General features: G+C 44.2%; 8 protein-coding genes across 8 annotated transcripts; 4 read left to right on the top strand and 4 right to left on the bottom strand.

The window, feature by feature from the left end:
* Positions 1 to 3504: 3504 nt before the first annotated feature.
* Positions 3505 to 4161, top strand: AGABI2DRAFT_116167 (hypothetical protein; the record flags this gene model as incomplete). Its single annotated transcript, XM_006459129.1, has 2 exons — positions 3505 to 3777; positions 3841 to 4161. The coding sequence occupies 2 exons, from the start codon at positions 3505 to 3507 to the stop codon at positions 4159 to 4161; spliced, it is 594 nt and encodes a 197-aa protein (XP_006459192.1).
* A 181-nt stretch (positions 4162 to 4342) lies between these two features.
* Positions 4343 to 8461, bottom strand: AGABI2DRAFT_141788 (hypothetical protein; the record flags this gene model as incomplete). Its single annotated transcript, XM_006459128.1, has 17 exons — positions 4343 to 4521; positions 4622 to 4769; positions 4827 to 4934; positions 4991 to 5119; positions 5208 to 5444; positions 5499 to 5782; positions 5841 to 5951; positions 5984 to 6071; positions 6191 to 6287; positions 6513 to 7131; positions 7190 to 7445; positions 7503 to 7612; positions 7659 to 7785; positions 7820 to 8060; positions 8110 to 8134; positions 8185 to 8204; positions 8283 to 8461. 17 exons carry the CDS (start codon positions 8459 to 8461, stop codon positions 4343 to 4345), a joined length of 2958 nt encoding a protein of 985 aa, XP_006459191.1.
* Positions 8462 to 10295: 1834 nt separating this feature from the next.
* AGABI2DRAFT_116164 (hypothetical protein) lies at positions 10296 to 10802 on the bottom strand (the record flags this gene model as incomplete). The annotated part of the gene is made up of 1 exon (XM_006459127.1): positions 10296 to 10802. The coding sequence occupies one exon, from the start codon at positions 10800 to 10802 to the stop codon at positions 10296 to 10298; it is 507 nt and encodes a 168-aa protein (XP_006459190.1).
* A 3117-nt stretch (positions 10803 to 13919) lies between these two features.
* Positions 13920 to 14198, bottom strand: AGABI2DRAFT_59964 (hypothetical protein; the record flags this gene model as incomplete). The annotated part of the gene is made up of 1 exon (XM_006459126.1): positions 13920 to 14198. A coding segment is annotated over one exon (279 nt), but the record flags the coding sequence as incomplete, so codon positions are not given.
* A 137-nt stretch (positions 14199 to 14335) lies between these two features.
* AGABI2DRAFT_116162 (hypothetical protein) lies at positions 14336 to 15442 on the bottom strand (the record flags this gene model as incomplete). Its single annotated transcript, XM_006459125.1, has 1 exon — positions 14336 to 15442. One exon carries the CDS (start codon positions 15440 to 15442, stop codon positions 14336 to 14338), a length of 1107 nt encoding a protein of 368 aa, XP_006459188.1.
* Positions 15443 to 17194: 1752 nt separating this feature from the next.
* On the top strand, positions 17195 to 19028 carry AGABI2DRAFT_116161 (hypothetical protein; the record flags this gene model as incomplete). Its single annotated transcript, XM_006459124.1, has 5 exons — positions 17195 to 17253; positions 17298 to 17577; positions 17640 to 17985; positions 18038 to 18178; positions 18247 to 19028. 5 exons carry the CDS (start codon positions 17195 to 17197, stop codon positions 19026 to 19028), a joined length of 1608 nt encoding a protein of 535 aa, XP_006459187.1.
* A 4176-nt stretch (positions 19029 to 23204) lies between these two features.
* Positions 23205 to 23973, top strand: AGABI2DRAFT_141785 (hypothetical protein; the record flags this gene model as incomplete). The annotated part of the gene is made up of 2 exons (XM_006459123.1): positions 23205 to 23815; positions 23889 to 23973. The coding sequence occupies 2 exons, from the start codon at positions 23205 to 23207 to the stop codon at positions 23971 to 23973; spliced, it is 696 nt and encodes a 231-aa protein (XP_006459186.1).
* A 478-nt stretch (positions 23974 to 24451) lies between these two features.
* Positions 24452 to 24730, top strand: AGABI2DRAFT_59963 (hypothetical protein; the record flags this gene model as incomplete). Its single annotated transcript, XM_006459122.1, has 1 exon — positions 24452 to 24730. A coding segment is annotated over one exon (279 nt), but the record flags the coding sequence as incomplete, so codon positions are not given.
* Between the last annotated feature and the right edge of the window lie 1278 nt (positions 24731 to 26008).

Genomic DNA, 26008 nt, shown 5'->3' with positions numbered 1-26008 from the left:
AAGTAAACTCAAGAGTTCTTCAAGTGACTCAAGAACTCTTCAAGTATGTATCAAGTTTCATCAAGTAAACTCAAGAGTTCATCAAGTGACTCAAGATGTTATGAACCGTGACATCTACGGTTATATTTCTCATAGTAATTACTTCATTTGTAATTACAATTATGTTTTCCTTTTAGTGTACTTATATTTTGCTATCTTGATTGTGATTTTCTTACATACTCTATTGATCTGTTTTAATGATCCGGAAATAGTTTATAATTAACTTTCTATAATTATTGTTCACTTGTTCCGTTTCTATTTTAGTATGACGAAAACTTCTTTATAGTTCCTGAGTCATTCCCGAGTCGAGTCTCAGTACCTTAAGAAGTTTATCTTAGTTATATATAGAGTACTTGTAAAACATATATAAGATGCTCAACTTTACCATGTAGAAACAACGTTTCTACTTGGTTAGGTGGAGACTTGAATACAAAGTCTTAGTCTAACTATACGCTTGAACCATCAGACTTAATTGCTAAGCTCTATAACCCGCTCTCAAGCTCTTAGTACTATAACGGCGCATTTGAGTTACTCTTCTCGATTCATCGAGGAGGTCTCCTTTGTTATACACTCTGATTATGAATCAATTGAAAATTTTAGTTTAAGTACTATTCTTGTTTTAGCCCTGCCAATTAGAGTATTTCTATCAACATAACGCCCCAGCTTAGGACCGGGCCGGGGTCACTATAACACAAGAGTTCTTCAAGTATACATCAAGTTCATCAAGTAAACTCAAGAGTTCTTCAAGTATACATCAAGTCTTATCAAGTGAACTCAAGAGCTCTTCAATAAGTCAACAAAATGTTTATATTAGCATAGTAAATATAATACATTGGATATAATCTATACAGAGGGATAGGATTAGAGAATGGGAAAGGATAGAGGAGAGGGAAGATGTTCTGCAAGTAACAAATGAGCATAGAAAGATAGAAAGATAGAAAGCACTCACCAGAGACCTTGAAATCTCCCCCAAATCCTCCCAAACTCCCCCAAGAATCTCTCTATACATCCCCCTACATATCCACCATATCCTCCCTCAAATATCCACCAAAATACCCCTAAAAATGCTTCCCAAATAGGCAAAAATGCGCCCTAATTAAGCTTAGAATTAGCTAGGAGAGAGATAGGGAAGGGAAGGGAAGTTACTCACTTGAATATAAGCCTAGGAGAGCAATGAGGAGGGAAGGGGAGGGAGGGGAGGGGAGGAATGATGGTGGTGATGAGGAAGGATCACCGTCGTGCTTGAAACAGAAGTTCAACATGTCACATGACATCACATGACGTCTGGACTTGGGATTTTCGAGTCAAAGTTCCTCAAATCATAGGTAGGAGATATTTTCGGGTCATTTCTGCATGGATTTTAATGATCTAAAAGTGTATTCCTATAGTTTCGAGGTCGGGGAGTTTGAATATCTAATTATATTCTTTGTTGGATGAAAGCCTATTGAGATATGGCACATTTAACATATGATAAACCCAAAATTGCGCTATAGCTCCTCAAGTATTGATCGGATAATAAATCTAAAACCAGATCCGAATTCCTGGACCTTGAATACATATATTTGCACTCTTAAAACATGAGAATCGGCGCAGGAACCAGTATAAAACATGACATTCTTGTTATGTTTGTCTATATCTCCATAACTGGTATGTTTTCCGACGAAAACATACATATAGACTTACTTGAAGAAACTTGAAACTTACTTGAAGTATACTTGAGGGTTACTTGAAAAAACTTGAAATTTACTTGAGGCTTACTTGAGGGTTACTTGAGTGACAACTTGAAGTATACTTGAAGCTTACTTGAAGAAACTTGAGATTTACTTGAGGCTTACTTGAGGCTTACTTGAGGCTTACTTGAAGAAACTTGAAATTTACTTGAATTTCACTTGAGGCTTACTTGAGTGACAACTTGAGATTATACTTGATGAGATTTGAAATGTACTTGCTTATACTTGAAGAAACTTGAAAAATGACAGTTTATTTCAAGCATAAATCATTTTTTCAAGAAGCTTTTCAAGTAAAATCTCTTGAATTCTTACTTGAGACATTACTTGATGATCTTGAAACTTTTTTCAAGTTGCTCTCAAGTGCTATTTTTCTCAAGTTGCTCAAGTAGAATAACTTTTTACTGATGCAGATTTAGTCCGAAATATCACGCTTTTGTCACGAAATTGTCATGTGACCTGGTGAGTTTTGTAAGAGGTCTACCTTACCAGTTATGGAGATATAGAAAAACATAACAAGAATGTCATGTTTTATACTGGTTCCTGCGCCGATTCTCATGTTTTAAGAGTGCAAATATATGTATTCAAGGTCCAGGAATTCGGATCTGGTTTTAGATTTATTATCCGATCAATACTTGAGGAGCTATAGCGCAATTTTGGGTTTATCATATGTTAAATGTGCCATATCTCAATAGGCTTTCATCCAACAAAGAATATAATTAGATATTCAAACTCCCCGACCTCGAAACTATAGGAATACACTTTTAGATCATTAAAATCCATGCAGAAATGACCCGAAAATATCTCCTACCTATGATTTGAGGAACTTTGACTCGAAAATCCCAAGTCCAGACGTCATGTGATGTCATGTGACATGTTGAACTTCTGTTTCAAGCACGACGGTGATCCTTCCTCATCACCACCATCATTCCTCCCCTCCCCTCCCTCCCCTTCCCTCCTCATTGCTCTCCTAGGCTTATATTCAAGTGAGTAACTTCCCTTCCCTTCCCTATCTCTCTCCTAGCTAATTCTAAGCTTAATTAGGGCGCATTTTTGCCTATTTGGGAAGCATTTTTAGGGGTATTTTGGTGGATATTTGAGGGAGGATATGGTGGATATGTAGGGGGATGTATAGAGAGATTCTTGGGGGAGTTTGGGAGGATTTGGGGGAGATTTCAAGGTCTCTGGTGAGTGCTTTCTATCTTTCTATCTTTCTATGCTCATTTGTTACTTGTAGAACATCTTCCCTCTCCTCTATCCTTTCCCATTCTCTAATCCTATCCCTCTGTATAGATTATATCCAATGTATTATATTTACTATGCTAATATAAACATTTTGTTGACTTATTGAAGAGCTCTTGAGTTCACTTGATGAGACTTGATGTATACTTGAAGAACTCTTGTGTTTACTTGATGAACTTGATACATACTTGAAGAGCTCTTGAGTCACTTGATGAAACTTGATGTATACTTGGCCATATTATAATATTAAATATTACCTGTCTTGAACATACTTGGACAAACTTGAGATACTTGAGTACTCTAGTTGATATCACCACTTGAGACTACTTGAGGGACTTGAAAACCTGACTTCAAGTAGCTCTCAAGATTAGACCCTGACTTGAGGCACTTGAGAAAAAAGTCTACTTGATGAGTACTTGAAGTTTTTTCAAGATGGTTTCAAGTAGCTTCAAGTAGCTTCAAGTGACAAAACTTTTTACTGATGAATCTTTGCCAGATGCTCTATAAAGCGACAGGAGGAGACACAAAACGATGGTTTTGGGCTCTTCACCACGTAGCTTGGGCAGATAGAATTACGGTCAGGAAGGGGACGAGATGTTCACCGTATTTCCTGGTCACAGGTGCTCAACCTACGATCCCTTTGGACATAGCAGAAGCAACATGGCTGGTCAAATACCCAGCAAAGATGATATCTAGTTCAGATCTAATCGGCTTAAGGGCGCAAGCCCTAGCTAAACATATATCTCATGTCGAAGATATGAGACAGAGAGTCAGTAATGAAAAGCTTCGTCGAGCACTCCAACTCGACTAAATCCGTGGAGACTCTCGCTAGTTCAAGCTAGAGCCAGGAGACCTAGCTCTAGTCCGGAACTCCGCAGTGGAGATGTCAGCAGACAGGAAGATGAAAACCCGCTATCTTGGGCCAGTAATCATTGTAAAACGACTTAAGGGAGGAGCATACATTGTTGCCGAATTCAATGGCTCAGTCTGGCAGAACAAGGTTGCCGCTTACAGGGTAGTTCCATATCTAGCTAGACAGCAAATCGAGTTTGGGCCAAATATACAAGAGTTGTTGGATACATCTGGTCACGAGCTCGAACTCCTCGAAAAGGAGGAAAACGACGCAGATCTGACAATGGATAGCGAGCTATAGCTCCACCAATAAAAGGTCAAACACAGAGGCAAAGTCGTTCCAAGCTACATAGGTACATGGACAAACTAGCCTACATTCAGCAGTAAAGACAGTAGATAATCAGCAGACGGTTGCTCAGTGCTTTGGATAGTACTAGAAGACAAAGGTACTACAAAAAGATCATGACTAGGCTAAAAGCTAGCTACTTAGCATGGGCCTCAGCAAGGTTAGACAAGGTCTTGTGTTGCTGGGCAGCGTGCTCATAGCGGCAAGCAGCAACCTCAAGGTCATGAGCAGCGACGACCAGAACTCCAGTAGTAGCTAGGAGGCGAGCTTCCAAAGCACCCTTACTGCCAGCTTGAGCTTGAGAGTGATCGAGGTCTACGGCAGCAGAGGATAGACCCTGCAAAATGCTAAGGATACTATCGCCTAAAATCACTGTCAGCTCTCAGCTAGCTTTAGTAGGAACGTCGAAACCAACCTGAAGGCAGAGGTGCCAAACCTGTAGCCGCAGTACCCAGGCGAGTTATGATCTGTACAGCATGCTTGTAAGCCCAGCTGTTGGTGTCAATCCCAGGGACTTTGGCATAAGGAATACACACTGTTTTAGCTCGAACAGGTTGGTCAGGCTAGAACACGAAGCTAGTCAGTTCGAGATCAGATACTAGGAGTCCCCTGGGACTCACCACTGCAGAACAAGAGTTCCGACGTGCTTTGGAAGGCGTAGCTTGGTCAGAACCAGGAGACGCAGCAGAGTTATTAGAGGGAGAACCCTCATTGTCAACTTCCATAGCCTTCATTGGAAAAGGTCAGCACAGGAGACACAGCCAGACGATGAGTAGCTACTCACAGTCGAAGTCGGGGGAGGGGCAACCTTGACAGGAGTGGCAGCAGCCACAACTTCTACCTCTTCTTCATCACTTCCTGTGTCGCTACTTTCAACAACTTCAGCAGACTTGACAGCTTTACCACGACGGCGCTAGATACCCTGTCAGTCACGGTAGTTAGGCGACTATAAGCATGTACCTTTTTGAAGGAGGCAAGCTAGGACGATCAGTAGTCTCAACGGGTGACTTGTTATTACCAGCAGCATCCTTAGGGCCACCACCACCAGAGCTTGATTTGGAGCGATTCTTTTGCTCAATTATCTCGCAGACACGTCCGTAGATACGGGGCATCTCATACCCCCTTTCATAGCTTTGCTGCCATTGTTCGAAACAACGTTTAGTGCGGAATAGCAACTTGAACGGATCACCACGCTCCAGAGCAGCAGGATCGAGACCAAGATAATGCAATAAGGTCTCCTACAGCGACGACGTTAGCTTGATAGACGGAAATCAACATGCTTCCTAGCTTACTGCAGCAGGGATGACCATGGCCAGCGCATTGCCGACAGACCGGAGGGTTGTCTGCTTGCTATCGAAACGGCTGAGACGATGATGAAAGTTACTGATATTATCGTCAAGCTCCAGCCTAGCCTGAATGGTACCAGGACGAAGCCCGGCACCAGGACCAGTAGGAGCAGTAGCAGGAGATGAGGACATGGGCAGAGGCGGCAAAAATGTTGGTTGAGAAAACCGATGAGGGAATGAAATAAAGCTGCCTCTTTTATGCCCGCCACGTCCTCTTCTCGCCAGTAGAGCTTGTTGTGGGCCCATATGAGAAACGGCTCCACACGGAACTTCAACGAAGCTACGCACCAAATGCCCAAGCTCTGATGGAGCTCCTCAGAAAATTTTTCGTCACCTTCACCAGATGTTTCCCGATTACATGGGAACGCGGCGCATCACGCTGCCGAAGCTGCCCACAGGCTTGGTAATTGTCAGCCTGTACTTCCACTCACCAGCTTGGAATGACGGGGACGTCATCTTATAGCGAGGGGGAGATAGAGGAAAGAAGAAAAGCATAAACGAAAATATTTTGTACAGGAACTACAAGCTACAATAGTAGACCAGATGAACAGGAGGCTTTTAGGATCATTACAGAGACTAAGATCCTCGAAAAACATCAGAAGCTATCAGTAAAACGATCCCAGGGACCCCAGGCTTACTAGGGAATGGTCCATGGAGATCTGAAACCAATATAGGAGATAGGGAAAATAATCGAACCAGTAGATAAACAGAGCCTTAGGGGAACATACACCTTGTCTATATAGGGACAGGAGTATAAGGAGCTATCTGTAAATCAGATCTCCGTCCAGCTAAGGAGCATCCAAGCTTGCGTATAGCGACAAAACACAGAAGATAGCTTGTTATATAAACTACTACAAGAGAGTAGCTACATAACGAAAACAGATAAGACAAACAGCAAAAACAACAGAGCAGCAGATAGGGCAGAGCAGTAAAGAAAACACAGACGAATACGCAACCTACTCCTGACAAGCCTTTCCAGCCTTGTGAGCTTGAGCCTTGGAAACAGGGGACGGCGAAGCTTTTTGATTGTGTAAAACGGCGATAGGAGGCACGTCTCGATTGACGAGGACACTGGGCAAGCCAGGAGTAGTAGGGATAGCTTGAGACGGGGTAGGAGTAGAAAGATCAGCAGAAGAGCTCTCAGACTCAAGTGAGGAAGCTGCAAGATTATGTTCCACCAACGTAGCTAGAAATCCAGGATGCTCCGGCATCGAGGACCAAGCGTGACTACTCCCATCGGGCACACCATGGACGTCATGGATAAAAGCCAGTAAAGTGGAATAGGCATGCCAAACCTCCACAATCGTGAGATCTGGACCCCCAGGAGCAGTGTTGGATTCAGGAGGGAAGAATCGTTCGCAGATATCGAACAAAGCAGGAAGCTGATTGATGTCGGAAACGAGCCCAGCTTTGACGAAGTAGTCTAGCTCATGGGTATGAGCCTTCTTAGCTTCGAGGATATCAGCGGCATGACGAGCCGCATCAGAAGTGAGACGAGCGAAGGCGAGACGAGTAAGGCGTTGAAGTCCTAAAAGCTCAGTAGCTCCAACACTTAAGTTGCGAGCACTGACATGAAGATCTATGAGAACACCAGCAGAGTCAGCTAGCTACGACCACACGGCATGATAAACACTTACGAGACTCGCTAGAAAGCGTCAGAGACCTAAGAGCCTCGGCGAGGAACTGGGTGATCTCGGGAGGTTTGCTGTGAGAACAGTGGCTGCGGCTGTTCTGTTTGCAGGAGACACAGGCGAGACGTTCAACCACTTTCTTGAGTTCAGAACAAACGTCGAGGTTAGCTGCAGCAAGGTCCGGATCCGGGACCACCATGTGATGTACGCATTCGGTGAAATTTGTAGTGCAGTTGACGCAGCTACCAGCAGGGATCTTGGACTAAGCGAAGCTATCAGTATCTAAAGGCGAAACAGGACAGAAAAAATTAGTACTCACCTTAGCTAAAGAAGGCTCAGTAACCATAAAAAGATCGCGTGAAAAGTCGAGGTAAGGGAGACTAGAGACCAGCCCGTAGCTTTCAATTAGGTCTTGGGGGTGACGGGGAGCTAGATAAAAATCAGGAGGAGCCACACCAGTAGGAAAACTAGAGACATACCAATACCATGCGTAGGGGTCGGTGGTCATTCTCTTGCAGCCATTTGAGCGAATGTTTGAGCCGGACAAGTTTTTGAAGAGGCAGCTTTAGCTTTGACAGGAGCACAAACGGGAATCTCCACCTCTACAATGGTCCTAGGCTTGACCGATCAGCTAACTGAGCCAGCGTCGCGAGTGTTGTTGGTGCGGCCAGCCTTCTTGGGAAGGACCTCCAGAGAGGGCGAGCGACGGTGTTTAGGGCGAGGAATGGCCTTCTTGGAAGGAGGAGTAGCTTCTTCTTCGTCCTCGTAGTCATCGCCTTCGGCAGTTCCGTCGGCTTTGTCGTCGTCTTCCTCTTCCTCGGAAGAAGCCTCAGATAACTCTACCTTAGCTTGAGCTTTGCCTTTGCACTTCGGTTTACTAGACAGAATTAAAGAAAAATAAAGAAGAGGACACACGAAGTACTTACACTTCAACTTCTTCTTCTTCAGAAGCTGAAAAGTGTTATATTAGTAGAAGAAATAGACAGGAAAATAAGACGTACAAGGCTCCGGAGTTTTGGGCCTAGCTTTTGAAGATGAGACTCGACATTTCTTAGCTTCGGAGGCAGCCTGAGCAGCTTCGGCCTCGGCAAGTGCTCACGAGGCACGACGAGCCTTGATCTCAGCTTCGAGACGAGCGTCCTCGGCCTCCTGTTCGAGTTCGCGTTTCTTGCGACGTGCAGCTTCCTTGTTAGTCTCCTTTACCTTGTCCTTTGACCGGCCTGGCTTAAGCGGCTTAGCTGACGATTGCTGACGGTGGGGCTTGCCGGAAGGAGCCATGAGACGATACGAAAAAGAAAACACAAACAGCGGGGTTGAGCCGAAGTTGTCTTAAATATGGCAAAAGGAAATTAAAATTCCCATGACCAAACAATCACCACGACTAAGAGCTAGTCGACCCCGACTTAGCAGACAAATCTCACAGTCAGAAAAGAACCCACTCAATATACTCACGTTGGGGCAACTAAGTATAAGGTGGCCAATCAGTAGCTTAGGATTTGGGTCATAGATTGTTATCACAAAGATCAAGCTTCCCCAAAAATCTCGGAGCGGACAACGAGGCTACTCCGAACCAATCAGGAATCACGATCAAGTGAATCACCATTGCCTCAAAAAGGGTGAATGGTGATGGCATCCTATAATAGGCAGGCCTCGTGTCAACCCAACCCTAACAAAGGCACCCTCGATCAGTAGACCTAGACTAAAGGAGAAATAGAATCACTACCTCGTGGTAGAATTCTAGAAAAGCCCCCGGAAACCGAGCCGGAAAGACATTATGGCAATTCTGTAAGACTGTATCCCAGTAGCGTCCAGAGCAGTAAAAAGTCTGGTATCAGAACGACTGAGGGCAGTCATTTATAGTGAGGGGGAGATGTTACGGCCCAAGCTGTTTCACGCTTGAAAACACTTAAGCTACGACGTATAAGTTCATTTAGTGAGCTAGCTACATCTCATAACCCCAGCTACATGACATACATCACCTCCATGTAGTGTCTCAGACGTAACAAACCCAACCTTGGCTCCTATCTGGGAAACCTGTACCAGTAAGGAAAAGATAGCCACATAGCTAGGAGGATTCGCTATCCAAATAGAGGTTATAAAGTGACACCGGTGCTAGCTAGGACAAAGGACATAGTCGGGACTTCATAATTAAGGAAGCTTCGCTGTGCCTTATGCCTAGACCCATTAGGAACACACCTGAGAAGCTACAACCATACGGAGGAACCTTCGGGTCAGTCAGATGAGATAGCCCGAGACTCCGGTTGATAGGCATCAACAGACCAATCAGCCAATCATGGACCCACTAGCTAAATTGGAATCGGAGGTAAACAGCTACCGTTCACCCACATGGCTAGTGAGGCGTTGCTACCTGCAGAAATCAGCTGTTTATGGTCTGAAGCTACCGGCTACCAGCGAGCCTATAGTCTAGCCTGATAGTATCCAGACTGCAAAAGCTTAGTCCACGGATGATCAATCCAGCGAAGTTAAGCGGTGTCTTTACTGTATGCCCCTTGGCCTGTAATTGGACAGGTCTATCTTATACCCTATTCCGAAAAGTCCGAATCACATGTAACAATGACTCATAGATAAATCCGTTTGTAACATAGTTCTCATATCTAGAACATAAAACCCCTTGTTACGACCTTAGAGCGAATACTCAGGTTGCAATGAAGGCAAAGACTTGAGGGTGAGTAAGGGTAAAAGCAAGTTGGTAAAGCGTAGGAAATACAGAGAGTATCTATGCTTACTTATACTAAGACTATCTACCCGAGGTAACTAACTATAGAACGGGCTGAGTAACTATGACTGAGGTAGATGAGTAATCAGTGAGAATGAAAGTATAAACTAGGAAGGAGGATGATCAATCATGAGAATAGAAGATTGATCATGAGAACAAAAGGATATAACAGGTAACATGAAGGATCAATCAAGGGAACAATAAGAATGATCATGAGAAGGGAAAGATAAACAAGGTAACATCAAAGAGAAAGTGACATGGGAATGAATGATGGGAGAAGTGTAGGTGGGGAAGAGTATATCCAGGGATATGGAAATGAGTAAGCATGATGACGTCCCTCCTATAGGTTGGTAAATTCATAACATTACCCCCTGTTCAGATTTCGTGTCCACACAAAATAAGATAGACTTGACGAGGATAAGAACGGTCAATCATTTCATCGTCAATGATTCGAGTACAGTGAACTCCACAAGTTCGTTCAACAACTCCATAGCCCATTTTTCCAAGATAAAGTTTGGAAAGAGTTTTGACGTGTGGAAACTCCCATTTGTGTGCAATTGATAAGATGTCGACCCAGTCGAGGTTGGAAAAGAAAGAGTAATCACCATATCGCGTGTTATAGAATACACGGAGGAATTTTCGAAAATCATGAGAGTCTACATCTTGGATGATGTAGGGATCGTTTGGTGTATAGTGTTTGGATAAAGGATGGTGAGGTTCATTATGGCCGGTGAGTTTTTGTTGCCAATAGATAGATTCGCGAGTGAAGAAGTAGGAATGGACGTGGAATTTGGCTCCGTCGTCGGTCATGAATACAATGTCGGCTCCACAGATAAAGAGGTCTTTTGAAACCGGTGTAAAAGATTCGGTAATGGCTTGCATATTGTGGTCGATGAAGGGATGAAAGAGTTGGAGCGTTTTTGGTTGATTTTATAACTGTCCATTCGGAAGTTTTGCTCTATATTCGGAGAGTGCTTCTTCTGCATTTTCTAGGGATGAGCGTGGTATCCAAGAGTCGTCTTCGTTTCCATATCCTTTCCAGTGAACTAAAAATTGTATTCCTCGGCCTTTTCGTTGGTGTCCTCGGATTTCTTCAACTTCATATTCTTTTTCTTCATTGATAATGTCAGGTGGAGGTGGAGTGGGTTTCTTCTGACTGTCAAACTCCGGGTTTCGGACTTTCGTTAGGAGCGATGTGTGGAAGACGTCGTGTATTGCCCAAGTATCAGGTAACTTCAGTTTGTAAGATCGATCGCCGATTTGTTTCAAGATCTCGAAAGGTCCATATCGTTTGTGATCTAGTTTCCGAGTCGGACGATTGTAATGAATGTTTGTCGTTTCTAACCAAACTTTATCTCCTTTGGCAAAGGGTTCCTTGTGGTGCTTGTTGTTTCCTCTCTCTCTCATCATCTCATTTTTTGCTTCCATTGCAGCTTTAGCTTCTACTCGCACGTTTTCTAATTCTTTGATCAAGGAGGTGGTAGTGGGGTTCGTCGTTTCAACCGTGATATTTCCTTTCCATGGGTGAAGTCCGTAATTCAGGAAGAATGGGGTTTGTCCGGTGGCAGCGTGGGTTTTGTCGTTGTAATGGAATTCTGCCATGGGAAGCCATCTCGTCCAATCGTCTTGTCGATAATTGATGAATGCTCGAAGGTAGGTTTCAATTTCCTGATTCATTCGTTCTGTTTGACCGTCCGTCTGTGGGTGATAGGCAGTAGAAAGATTTCGTTCAATTCCAAGAGCTTTGCATAGGGATTCCATAAATTTTGATGCAAACTGTGGTCCTCTGTCGCCAATAATCCGTTTCGGAATTCCATGATGTCGCCAGACTTCTTCCTTATAGATTTCCGCAAGATTCATGGACGTGAGCAACGTGGTAGTGGGAACGAGGTGGATCATTTTGGAGAATCTGTCAACGATAACAATAATAGCATCCTTCTCCTTTGACTTCGGTAGTGGTCCGATCATGTCTATAGATATTTCTTCCCAAGGTTTGTCGGGGATGGATAATGGATTAAGCGGGATGTGATCGGGTCGTCGAATGGTTTTGTTCTTCTGGCACATGTCGCATCCTCTGACATATCTTCTGATATCCGTTTTGATTGTGGGCCACCAAAAGGTCCGTTTAACTGATTCTAGCATTCAGTACATTCCAGGATGTCCAGCGTCGGGGGAATTATGATGATCGTGAAGAATGAAACCTCTGATCTCCTGATTATCCGGAACATAGATCCTTCCTTGTTGGTAAATGATTCCATTGTTCTCCCATACTTTTTCTGGCTTCTTCTTCATCTCTTCTATTACTCTGGTTTCTCGTCTTTCACATTTCCTAATCTTCTCAAGTAGGGTTTCATCGGCTATGATTTCGAATCTTTGATTGTGGAGTAAGGTGATGTCATAGATGGGGATGGATTCTTCAAGTCTTCGGATGAACATTTTCTCCTTGAACATTTCTACTCCTCGATTGTCGTTAGATGTGTCAGGTTTGATTAGTCTCGACAGGATGTCTGCTTTGGTGTTCGTCTTCCCAGGAATGTGTCGTAGCAGGAAATCGTATTCCTGTAGCATGAGGTACCATCTCGCTTGTCGAGCGTTGAGCTTTTGAGGTTCTCGGAAATATTTGAGGTTCTCGTGATCTGTCCATATCTCGAATTGCTCCTTTGCGTCCAATAGGTAGTGTCGCCATAGTTTCAAAGCTTTTATGATAGCTAGTAGTTCCTTGTCGTAGATCTCGTAGTTTCGTTCGGCTTCAGATAATGTTTTCGACATGAATGCGACTGGGTGCCATTTGTCTTCCTGTTCCTGTGATAGTACTGCTCCTGTTCCATAGTTTGATGCGTCTACTTCAACTCTGAATTGTCCTTTGTCCTTGGGTAACGCTAAGATCGGTTCGCTGGCGATAGCTTGCTTGATTTGTTCGAAAGCTTGTTGTTGTTCATCGTTCCAATACCATTTCTCCCCCTTCTTAGACTTCAGTTCGTTTAGTGGTTGCGCGATGGTGCTGAAATTCTTGATAAATCGTCGATAGAAGTTGGCAAAACCTAAAAAGCTTTCGACTTGTTTGACCGTGGTAGGGACCGCCCAATCTCGTATTGCCTTGACCTTTTCTTCTTCCATTGTTGCCTTTCCATTCCCAATAACCGTTCCTAATACCGTTGTTGATGAGACATTGAACTCGCATTTTGTCCGTTTGAATGATAAATTGTGTTTCTCCGCGATTTTGAGAAAACGTAGAGTCCGTGCTTCCAATTCTTCATCGTCCTTTGCTGGAATGATGAAATCGTCCATGTAGTTGGCTAAAGATCCATCCTGTATCATTTCTCGAAAGATTGTCGCCATCATACGTGAGAAGGTGGCGGGGGAATTACTCATTCCAAAGAACATGACCGTTGGTTCAAATAATCCGCGATTCGTCAAGAATGCTGCTTTCCATTCATCTCCTTCTCGTATCCGAATGTTGTTATATCCCCAGATAATGTCCAATTTGTTGAAAACCTTGGCGTCTTTGAGTTGATCTAATACTTCACTGATGAGGGGTAGTGGCGTCTTGTCCTTGATCGTGATCTCGTTCAGTTTCCTGTAATCCTGACATAACCGTAGTGAACCGTCTTTCTTGGGAACGAAAAAACATGGTGCTGCATAAGGTGATTTCGATGGTCGGATTTGATTGGTAGCCAGGTTTTCATCCAAAAATTTGTCCAATTCTTCTCTTTCCAGTGGTGTCATGCTATAAACCTTCGATGAAATTTCTGTTGGTGTGTTTTCTGTGAAGTTGATTTTGTGATCCCATTCCGTTTGTTCAGGAAGCTTGTCAAAGTTCTTTTTGTTGAAAAGATGGGCGAAGGGTTTCATGTATGTGGGTAAGTCCTCAGGGTTCGTTGGATCCGGTTCTTTTTCCTCAGTGTCTTCGTTTGACTGTAATCGTCGTATACGTGGTTCGAAAGAGATGTCGGTATGGGGAAAAGAACATGATGTGGGGCACCGGTTGAATTTGATAACTCCTTGTTTCCAATTGATTTCGGGGTTGTGGTTCGTTAACCAATCATGACCTAGAAAGAGATCGGATGATTGTAAGGGAGTGACGACCGCGTCCAGTTGTTCGTTATGACCGTTGATGTTTATGTCTATTTTCGCGAATTTAGTGATATCTTTCTTTCCTGCTATTGTTCCATCTGAATTCCTGCATGTGATCGGCTGTTCCAATTTCTTCGTTGGGATCTTCTTCTTCTTTACTAGTCTTTTGTCAATACATGTGTGTGTGCATCCCGAGTCGACCATGGCTGAGACTTTGAGTTTCTTTCCGTTTGTTGTAGTGAGGAGGGGTTTTACTTCCAGTTCTTGCACTCCTAGACGTTTTTGAGGGACAACGTATCAATTGTTCATTTGTCTAGGTACATTGGTTCGCGAGGTTGTGCCTACTCGGAACCATCAGAAAAATCCTGCTCTTTCTTGGAGTCGTCTTCATCGTCAGAATCCTTGTTCATCGCTCTAATCCTTCCACTCCTGTTGCTTCGGCAATTCTTCTCAATGTGTCCAAATTTCCCACAACTGAAACACTTGAAGCTCTTCTTCTCTCCAAAATTCTTCTTCTTCTCTTCGCAGTCCTTCCCGATGTGTCCAAACTTTCCGCATTTGTGACATTTGGGTTTCCCATCCTTGTCCCATTCGAACTTCTTCCATCCTATCTCCATTGGTTGTCCACTTCCTCCGTAAGTGATTCCAGTTTCGGTCTTCTGATCAATCCTTTTCATTGTCTCTAGTCCTGACCCAACTTGTAGAATTGCGTTATTCCAGTCTTCTCTCGATTCCGGAATGTCTTTGCTTGGGTATCCTAAAATTGTCTTGATAATGTCATGGCGGGTGTGATGTTTAAGGAGGAATATGGCGTGTTGGTCGTCAATTTTGGATTTGAACATGAGAGCTGTAAACTCGACCAGGAAGTCCATGGTGTTCTTGTTTCCTTGTTTGAGAGATTCAATCCTTTCTTCTGCTATATCCTTCTCGTTTCCTTTTCCAAATGATGTCTTGATTTCTTCTTCAAAACTATTCCATGTGTATGTGATGTTACTGGCGAGTTTCTCTGTCCATACTTCGGCAAAACAGCTGGGGATTGGCCCTTTCAATTGTACGATGGTAGCGATGATCTTCTGGTCGGTGTCTGTGACTTTGTTGTATTTGAGGAAAAGTGTCATGCTCCTCCACCATTCTGAAAACTGTTCTCTATTCCCCCCAAAATCCTTCGGGTTCGGGATAAGCGACTTGAGTGCATCTTCCTGTGCACTAACGGTTACGGCGGCGTTGTTGCTCATGTTGTCGTTGTTTCGGGTGTTCTGATCGTCTGTGTCAATGGTGTTTTCGTTCTCTGACTCTGTGTCGATGTTCCTAGTGTCTCGGTAACTCCTAAAATTGACCTGATGTCGTTTCTTCTGGTTCTTCCTGTTCTGGTTTCTCCTAGTAGATCTGGCTACTCGTTTGTAGTGTTCTTCGTCTAGACTGTCATAGTCGTTTCTCTCTGTGCTCATACACTACTTCTCTGGTGCCCGTGTGGCTAAAACTCATCTGATGCCCGTATGGCTAAAAAAAATTCGGTTCTGCAGCAAGCGTAAGCTGCACAGTACCCTTCCAAGGTACTTACTAGTTGCAAGGTGAGCTAGAGACGCTTTACCAAATGTTACGACCTTAGAGCAAATACTCAGGTTGCAACGAAGGCAAAGACTTAGGGCAAGTAAGGGGAAAAGCAAGTTGGTAAAGCGTAGGGAAATACAGAGAGTATCTACGCTTACTTATACTAAGACTATCTACCCGAGGTAACTAACTATAGAACAGGCTGAGTAACCATGACCGAGGTACATCAGGAAAAGGTAAAGTGACTTAAATTTGACTTATGCAAACTTATAAAAATCATAAGTCAGTATAAGTCATTTTTGCATAAGGCATGTCACCATCTGAGGTTCTGACTTATGCAATACTTAAGTAAATCATAAGTACATAAGTCACAATATGATCATAAGATTCAAGATTATCATAAGTCATGAGGATTTATCTTAAGTTGCATAAGTAAGTACTTAAGACAGTAAGAAGATGTAAGAGAGTATAAGCTCAATTATAAGGAACATCATAATGCATAAGGAATAAAGAATTATATTCATATAGTAAATACAATACATGATGTATAATACAGACTTCCTAAAGAGGAAATAGACCCTGAAAAAAGTGGACAAGAGGGATATGACAGCAGCCAGGGGAGTAGAAATGGAAAATGGGGGGAAAATGATGAGAAATGTGATTCTAAAAGTAACAAATGAGTATGAGAAGATGAAGAGTCAAAAAGCACTCACCAAAGACTAGAGATCCCCCCAAAACTCATCCACATATCATCCTCACATCTCCTCTCAAAACCCTCCCAAAATAGCCCTAAAAAAGCGGCCTAAAAAGGCAAAAAAGCATCCTAATTAAGCTGAGAATCAGCTGGGGGAGAGCTAGGAAGGTGATAAGGATATTACTTACTAAGTTACAGGCCTGGAGGGCAAGAAAGGGGGAGGGAGGGGAGGGGGAGGGGAGGAATGATGGTGGTGATGAAGAAGAATCAACGTTGTGCTCGAAACAGAAGTTCAACATGTCACATGACATCATGTGACTGCTGGACTTGGGATTTTCGAGTCAAAGTTCCTCAAATCATAGGTAGGAGATATTTTCGGGTCATTCCTGCATGGATTTCAATGACCTAAAAGTGTATTCCTATAGTTTCGAGGTCGGGGAGTACGAATATGCTCTTAGATTTTTTGTTAGATGAAAGCCTATTGAGATATGGCACATTTAACATATGATAAACACAAGATTGCGCTGTAGCTCCTCTAATATTGATCGGATAATAAATATAAAACCACATTCGAATTCCTGGACCTTGAAAGCATATACTTACACTCTTCAATCATCAAAATCGACACAGTAACCAGTAGAAAACATGGCATTCTTGTTATGTTTTTCTGTATCTCCATAACTGGTATGTTTTCCGACAAAAGCATACATATAAACTTGTGTTCTTTTAATATTCTAAGATTTGTCATGATTTTTCCAGAATTCCTTGGTTAGTAGAGCAGGCTCTATGACGAGTCTATGTAAGGGTCCACGTGATACTTACGTCACACATATATATTAGCAAACCCACTCAATTGTACCTTAGTCTTTCCCCGCCGAATCCACTCTCGAGTCCACTGTATCTCCCTGTTCCCTCTTGAGCTCAGTTCCATCTAGTGAAGCCGACATCACACAACATGTCGGCTTTCCACTTTTTTTTACAGTTCACGCTCGAGGTGTCCTCAGAAATACCCGGGTTCGCTTACATTACCACATATAACCACCTAATACCACATATAGTCACTCGGATCACCCAACACCTCTTCCATTAACTCTTGAAGCATCTCTGGTCGACCTCTGGATTTTCTTGCGTCGCGTCTGGGTCTCATTTCTGTCTCTTTTCATTGTTTGTTCCTTCTCGACTTCTGGTGCTCATTGTGATCTCTCTGGCAACTCTGGGGCCTTCTCTCACTTGTCTCTTATCTCTTCTGGTGTCTGTCCTCTTACCTCATCCGTCTCCACATTCTGGATCCCATTCAAGACCCCCAACCCCAAGTCCCCGAGTCCTCTAGAACAACTCGTGCGCATTCCCAGCCGAGCGATTTTTTACCAGGTCTTGTGAGTGACCGAGAAGTCCGCAAGGCACAGAAACTTGTCACATCTGACGCGGCTGCTTCTTCCTCATCACGTGCGATTACCTCTCAATCACCCGAACCCTTAGCCACGTCGACTTCAGCTTCCATCCTTCCCACCCCCACCCTCTCTCAACCGCTCCTGCCTCTACCCACCACTTTGTCTAATTACGACTCCGACGACGAAATTTTCGTTCCTTCCGCAATGTCTACAACAGATTCTGAATTTTACACTCTCTTTCCTCTTGGGCCTGATGACGCTCGTGTTACCCAATACCCTGGAAATGTTCTCCCTGTCCTCTCTCATGGTGATATCACGGTTGGTGTAACTCAACACCTCCAACGTGCCTTCTCTCGTTGATCTCACGGTACGCATTCTGGAACAATTTGATAATCCTGATGTCAAAGCATGGGTCCGTGGTTCACGTGAGGAGCTCGAGGCTCTCCCAATCGATCGTTTCTTCACTCTCTTCCACACACAATTCCTGCCCCCCATTGGGAGCGTGCTTATGCTCGCGCAGCTCGTCAATGTCATGCTCCTCATCAACCGTTCGCTAAATGGGTTTCCAACATCAAGGCTGCTAATGCTTGTTTGGTGGGTACGCCTTTTCATAAAGATGACGCCACACTCCTCGCACATTTTAGAGAAGCTATGGATGAGTCTTTCCAGAACCATTACGCAACCTTCGTCGCCCGTGAAAACCTTGATGCTCTTACAAATCTCACCGATTGGCTCCGTTGTGTCAAAATCATCGTGTCTACATACGAAAAGATGATTTCGTCTCAGAATGCTAGTTGGTTTAATGGAATGATACAAGCCGGTTCTGCGTCTGCCGTCACCCATAATCCCTTACCCTTGATTTCTCGCATCTCCGCCGCCATACCTACTGTCCCTTCTCACCAACATTACACCTCTACGTCTTCTACCTCCGCTCCTCGCCCATATTCTTCTTCAAACCTTCCTGCGACATCCATGCCTCGCAATTACCCACCTCTCATGGCCCTCTACGAACAATTACCTCTTCATGTTCCCCGCCCTCCTGCGCTCACCAGATCTTCAAAGGATTACCTTTTGAAGCATAAAGGTTGCTTCCGCTGTCGTGACATCTACGTCAATCATCGCGCGACTGAATGTGACATGGCTAGAAACATTCGTTCCTCTAATTGGGAGCATACACTGTCTGAGGCTGAACTCGAGTCCCGCTGTCGTCCATGGGAAAACCGCTGCAAGGTTGTATCTGCCCCCGTGTATGAGCCGGAGCTTGTTACTGCTTCTATCGAGGATCTTGAGGCTCAATTCAAGGCTGCTCAGAATTCTGATTTCCTTGACGGGTCCTCTGACCTCACCGTCAATGCTACCTTCCCTCTGGTTTCTGGTTATCCCATGGACTTGTTATGATTGTGGAATAAATCCGAGTATTCTAAATCTTATCTGATCTTATCTAATCCTTATCTGATGCGGACCTTATCCGTTCTATTCCTATCATCAGGATACGTCATTCTATTTCTATCTTGCATTCTCTTTGACGTTACCTTGTTTGTCTTTCCCTTCTCATGATCATTCTTATTGTTCTCTTGACTGATCTTTCATGTTACCTGTTATATCTTTTCCTTCTCATGATCAATCTTCTATTCTCATGATTGATCATCCTCCTTCCTAGTTTATACTTTCCTTCTCACTGATTACTCATCTACCTCGGTCATAGTTACTCAGCCCGTTCTATAGTTAGTTACCTTGGGTAGATAGTCTTAGTATAAGTAAGCGTAGATACTCTCTGTATTTCCCTACGCTTTACCAACTTGCTTTTCCCCTTACTTGCCCTCAAGTCTTTGCCTTCGCTGCAACCTGAGCATTCGCTTTAAGGTTGTAACAGGACTCCGCCTTCGGTGCTTCTACCTCTTATCACGTTGATCCCACCACCTTCCAGGTTGATGATATGTTTGCTGGTGCTGTTATGTACGATGATAACAACTTGCCTATGGATGATGTTCTGAATGATGATGAAATGTATGTCCTTCCTTCTACGTCCCCACCTCCTCATGATCACTTGCTATGGACGTGTTACGTCGACAGTCCCCATGGCCCTTCTGCTCATGTCCAAGCCCTCATTGATCATGGTTGTCCCACAGTATTGATTTCGAATAATCTTGCTGATGGCTTAGATCTGCGTCGTTTGACTCTGGGGAAACCTTTATCTCTTGGTGGTGTAGGAGGAGGAATCTTTTCTTGCACACATTTCGTGAAACTTCATGTCCGTTCCATAGATGACACCTGGAAAGCTCAGACTGTCCGTGCCCTTGTTGTACCTCAATTGCATTTTGATTTGATCCTTGGTCTTGAATGGCTTCGAGCAAACAAAATTATTGTTGACATGGCAGAGAATTCTGTTGTTGCCAAGGACTCTGGTTACATTTTGCTTGATGCCTCCCTTCCCTGCCTACAACGCCCCTCATACATTCCTTCCCCTGCTGCCACAATTGTTCGTAAAGCCACACAACATTTACCTCCTTCTTCTGTTGCGCCATCTCGTGTTGCTGCCATTACAACCTCTCACAACCGCTTGCGCTCTTGCCTTGTAGAACTTCAGCGGACAGTCCGTCGTGTGCCTCCGAAACGTTCCACGTTCCTTTCTTTCGGTTTGATCAAAAATTGTCTCACTTCGCTGGCTTCTCTCCAAACTCATTCTACATCTCTCTCTTCCGCCAAAGCTACCACGAAGTCAGAATTCAACGACCTTTTTCTTGACTCCTGTTCCTCTGCTAAGAAACCGTTGGGACCTGCCAACAGTGCCTTGCAGCTTGAAGACTCCAAGGCAAAGTCAGATTTCAACAATCTTTTCCCAGAGAAACTCCCCCACGTTAGCGCCCTCCCTAGTGATGTCCGTCATCGCATCATCATCACTGCAGCCGAGAAAATCTGTGTCGGTCGTGAATATACTTGTCCTCGTAAATGGCGAGAGGCTTGGAAGGGGCTCATTGAAGAACACCTTCAAGCTGGTAGAATTCGCCCCTCTTCTTCCCCTTTTGCTGCTCCTTCTTTTCTCGTTCCAAAAGCCGATCCGTCAGCTACTCCACGTTGGGTCATTGACTATCGCCGCCTTGATGCATACACCGTGCCGGACAGGTACCCGCTCCCCCGCATTGACAACATTTTGTCCGATTGTGCAAAAGGAAAGATATGGGGAAAAATCGATATGACAAACACCTTCTTTCAAACACGTATGCACCCTGATGACATCAAATACACTGCCTGCCGCACCCCGTTTGGCCTTTACGAATGGACTGTAATGCCTATGGGCCTTTGTAATTCACCTTCCACTCAGCAGAGGCGTGTCACATCTGCTCTCCGTCATCTCATAGGACATATCTGCCATGTCTATTTAGACAACATTGTCATCTGGTCCAACTCTCTTGAAGAACACGTTAAAAATGTGTGTTCTGTCCTTGATGCTCTTCGCACCAACAGCCTCCTTTGCTCTATGAAAAAGTCTGCGCTTTTCTGTGATGAAATCCTCTTCCTAGGCCATAAGATCTCTCGAAATGGAATAGAAGCTGATCCAGCCAAAGTCGATAAGATTCTTTCCTGGCCTATCCCCCAGAACAGCACCAAAGTACGACGTTTCCTTGGCCTCGTTAAATTTGTTGCGCATTACCTTCCTGATCTCACTCAACATACCCACATTTTGTACCCTCTCACAACAAAGACGGCCGATAAACATTTCCCTTCCTGGTCTACTGCTCACCAATCTGCCTTTCATTCCATCAAACTCCTTGTCACTAGTCTGCGTTGCCTTACTACCATCAACCACGACGATCTTGGCTCTAATAAGGTTTTTGTTACTTGTGATGCCAGTATTATCGGAACAGGTGCCGTCTTAAGCTATGGTCCATCTTGGTCACAATCCCGTCCCGTTGCCTTTGACTCTCAGCAATATGCTCCTCCCCAGCGTCATTACCCCACTCATGAGCAGGAGCTTCTGGCTATTATTCGTGCGCTACGCAAATGGCGACCTGACCTCCTTGGTTTGCATTTTGAGATCTATACCAATCACAAAACTCTTCTGAATTTCGACACTCAGAAAGATCTTTTGCGCAGACAGGCTCGTTGGATGGAGTTTCTCTCGCAGTATGACTACAAAATCAACTACGTTGCTGGTGTACTTAACACAGCTGCTGATGCTCTCTCCCGTCTCCCTCAAACTTCTCCTTCATCTTCCCTCCCTGGCGATCCCCTCCTCATTGCAGCTACCTTCTTATCTTCTTCTGCGTCACTCTTTGTACCATCACGCCCTTTACCATCTCCACATTCAGCTTCTTCCAATTCGTCTCTGTCTGTCACTTCTCTTGTCCGACTCGATGCCGAAAGCACGCTGCTTAAGGAAGTATGACACGGCTACCTCCTGGGCCCCTTCACTGTCAAATTGAAGGACGCTCTCCGTCTTCATAGCACCCCCCCCAAACTCCTTCTCAGAATGCGATGGCCTCTTCTTCTACCACAACCGCCTTGTCATCCCCAACCACAACAACCTTCGTGAACATCTCTTTTACCTTGCCCACGATCAACTCGGTCATTTTGGATTCGATAAATCTTACGCAAATATTTGCTCTTCCTTTTATTGGCCAAACATGTGTTCTGACTTGGAACGTTCGTACGTTCCCTCCTGCGAGGCCTGTCAAATGAACAAATCTCCTACTGCCAAGCGTGCAGGCCCACTGCATCCCCTTCCAATCCCTGATGATCGTTTCTCCTCCGTCGCCATTGACTTCATCGGACCACTACCTGACGATAATGGTTTCGATTTCCTCGCCATGGTTACTGACCGCCTTGGCGCAGATGTTAAGCTGATCCCTTGCAAGTCGTCCGTCACAGCCGAAGAATTTGCGCAACTTTTCATTGACCACTGGATCTGTGATAATGGCTGCCCTAGAGAAATCATTTCTGATCATGACCGTCGTTTCTGTTATGAATTTACCAACCTATAGGAGGGACGTCATCATGCTTACTCATTTCCATATCCCTGGATATACTCTTCTCCACTTACGCTTCTCCCATCATTCATTCCCATGTCACTTTCTCTTTGACGTTACCTTGTTTGTCTTTCCCTTCTTATGATCATTCTTATTGTTCCCTTGATTGATCTTTCACGTTACCTGTTATATCTTTTCCTTCTCATGATCAATCTTCTATTCTCATGATTGATCATCCTCCTTCCTAGTTTATACTTTCCTTCTCACTGATTACTCATCTACCTCGGTCATAGTTACTCAGCCCGTTCTATAGTTAGTTACCTTGGGTAGATAGTCTTAGTATAAGTAAGCGTAGATACTCTCTGTATTTCCCTACGCTTTACCAACTTGCTTTTCCCCTTACTCGCCCTCAAGTCTTTGCCTTCGCTGCAACCTGAGCATTCGCTTTAAGGTCGTAACATTTGGTAAAGCGTCTCTAGCTCACCTTGCAACTAGTAAGTACCTTGGAAGGGTACTGTGCAGCTTACGCTTGCTGCAGAACCGAATTTTTTTTAGCCATACGGGCATCAGATGAGTTTTAGCCACACGGGCACCAGAGAAGTAGTGTATGAGCACAGAGAGAAACGACTATGACAGTCTAGACGAAGAACACTACGAACGAGTAGCCAGATCTACTAGGAGAAACCAGAACAGGAAGAACCAGAAGAAACGACAACCAGTCGACTTTAGGAGTTACAGAGACACTAGGAACCCCATCGACACAGAGTCAGAGAACGAGAACACCATCGACACAGACGATCAGAACACCCGAGACAACGACAACATGAGCAACAACACTGCCGTAACCGTTAGTGCACCGACAGATGTACTCAAGTCGCTCATCCCGAGCCCGAAGGATTTTGGGGGGAATAGAGAGCAGTTTTCAGAATGGTGGAGGAGCATGACACTTTTCCTCAAGTACAACAAGGTCACGGACACCGACCAGAAAATCATCGCCACCATCGTACGATTGAAAGGACCTATCCCCAGCTACTTTGCCGAAGTATGGACGGAGAAACTCGCCAGCAGCATCACATACACATGGGATAGTTTTGAAGAAGAAATCAAGACTTCGTTCGGAAAAGGAAACGAGAAGGATTTAGCAGAGGAAAGGATCGAATCCCTCAAACAAGGAAACAGGAACACCATGGACTTCCTAGTCGAATTCACAGCTCTCATGTACAAATCCAAAATCGACGACCAACACGCCATATTCCTCCTTAGATGTCACACCCGTCACGATATTATCAAGACGATTTTGGGATACCCAAGGAAAGACATTCTGGAGACGAGAGAAGACTGGAATAACGCAATTCTACAAGTTGGGTCAGGACTAGAGACGATGAAAAGGATTGATCAGAGGACCGAAACTGGAATCACTTACGGAGGAAGTGGACAACCGATGGAGATAGGATGGAAGAAATTCGAATGGGACAAGGATGGGAAACCCAAATGTCACAAATGCGGAAAGTTCGGACACATCGGGAAGGACTGCGAAGAGAAGAAGAAGAATTTTGGAGAGAAGAAGAGCTTCAAGTGTTTCAGTTGTGGGAAATTTGGACATATTGCGAAGAATTGCCGAAGCAACAGGAGTGGAAGGATTAGAGCGATGAATGAGGATTCTGACGATGAAGACGACTCCAAGAACGAGCAGGGTTTTTCCGATGGTTCCGAGTAGGCACGACCTCGCGAACCAATATACCTAGACAAATGAACAATCGATACGTTGTCCCTCAAAAACGTCTAGGAGTGCAAGAACTGGAAGTAAAACCCCTCCTCACTACAACAAACGGAAAGAAACTTAAAGTCTCAGCCATGGTTGACTCGGGATGCACACACACATGTATTGACAAAAGACTAGTAAAGAAGAAGAAGATCCCAACGAAGAAATTGGAACAGCCGATCACATGCAGGAATTCAGATGGAACAATAGCAGGAAAGAAAGATATCACTAAATTCGCGAAAATAGACATAAACATCAACGGTCATAACGAACAACTGGACGCGGTCGTCACTCCCTTACAATCATCCGATCTCTTTCTAGGTCATGATTGGTTAACGAACCACAACCCCGAAATCAATTGGAAACAAGGAGTTATCAAATTCAACCGGTGCCCCACATCATGTTCTTTTCCCCATACCGACATCTCTTTCGAACCACGTATACGACGATTACAGTCAAACGAAGACACTGAGGAAAAAGAACCGGATCCAACGAACCCTGAGGACTTACCCACATACATGAAACCCTTCGCCCATCTTTTCAACAAAAAGAACTTTGACAAGCTTCCTGAACAAACGGAATGGGATCACAAAATCAACTTCACAGAAAACACACCAACAGAAATTTCATCGAAGGTTTATAGCATGACACCACTGGAAAGAGAAGAATTGGACAAATTTTTGGATGAAAACCTGGCTACCAATCAAATCCGACCATCGAAATCACCTTATGCAGCACCATGTTTTTTCGTTCCCAAGAAAGACGGTTCACTACGGTTATGTCAGGATTACAGGAAACTGAACGAGATCACGATCAAGGACAAGACGCCACTACCCCTCATCAGTGAAGTATTAGATCAACTCAAAGACGCCAAGGTTTTCAACAAATTGGACATTATCTGGGGATATAACAACATTCGGATACGAGAAGGAGATGAATGGAAAGCAGCATTCTTGACGAATCGCGGATTATTTGAACCAACGGTCATGTTCTTTGGAATGAGTAATTCCCCCGCCACCTTCTCACGTATGATGGCGACAATCTTTCGAGAAATGATACAGGATGGATCTTTAGCCAACTACATGGACGATTTCATCATTCCAGCAAAGGACGATGAAGAATTGGAAGCACGGACTCTACGTTTTCTCAAAATCGCGGAGAAACACAATTTATCATTCAAACGGACAAAATGCGAGTTCAATGTCTCATCAACAACGGTATTAGGAACGGTTATTGGGAATGGAAAGGCAACAATGGAAGAAGAAAAGGTCAAGGCAATACGAGATTGGGCGGTCCCTACCACGGTCAAACAAGTCGAAAGCTTTTTAGGTTTTGCCAACTTCTATCGACGATTTATCAAGAATTTCAGCACCATCGCGCAACCACTAAACGAACTGAAGTCTAAGAAGGGGGAGAAATGGTATTGGAACGATGAACAACAACAAGCTTTCGAACAAATCAAGCAAGCTATCGCCAGCGAACCGATCTTAGCGTTACCCAAGGACAAAGGACAATTCAGAGTTGAAGTAGACGCATCAAACTATGGAACAGGAGCAGTACTATCACAGGAACAGGAAGACAAATGGCACCCAGTCGCATTCATGTCGAAAACATTATCTGAAGCCGAACGAAACTACGAGATCTACGAC

This window comes from Agaricus bisporus (genome assembly GCF_000300575.1).
Source record: "Agaricus bisporus var. bisporus H97 unplaced genomic scaffold AGABI2scaffold_3, whole genome shotgun sequence".
In the NCBI taxonomy this organism is placed as follows: Eukaryota; Fungi; Basidiomycota; class Agaricomycetes; order Agaricales; family Agaricaceae; genus Agaricus; species Agaricus bisporus.
The sequence above is the reverse complement of the archived record's forward strand: the minus strand, read 5'-3'. Positions and strand labels throughout refer to the sequence as shown.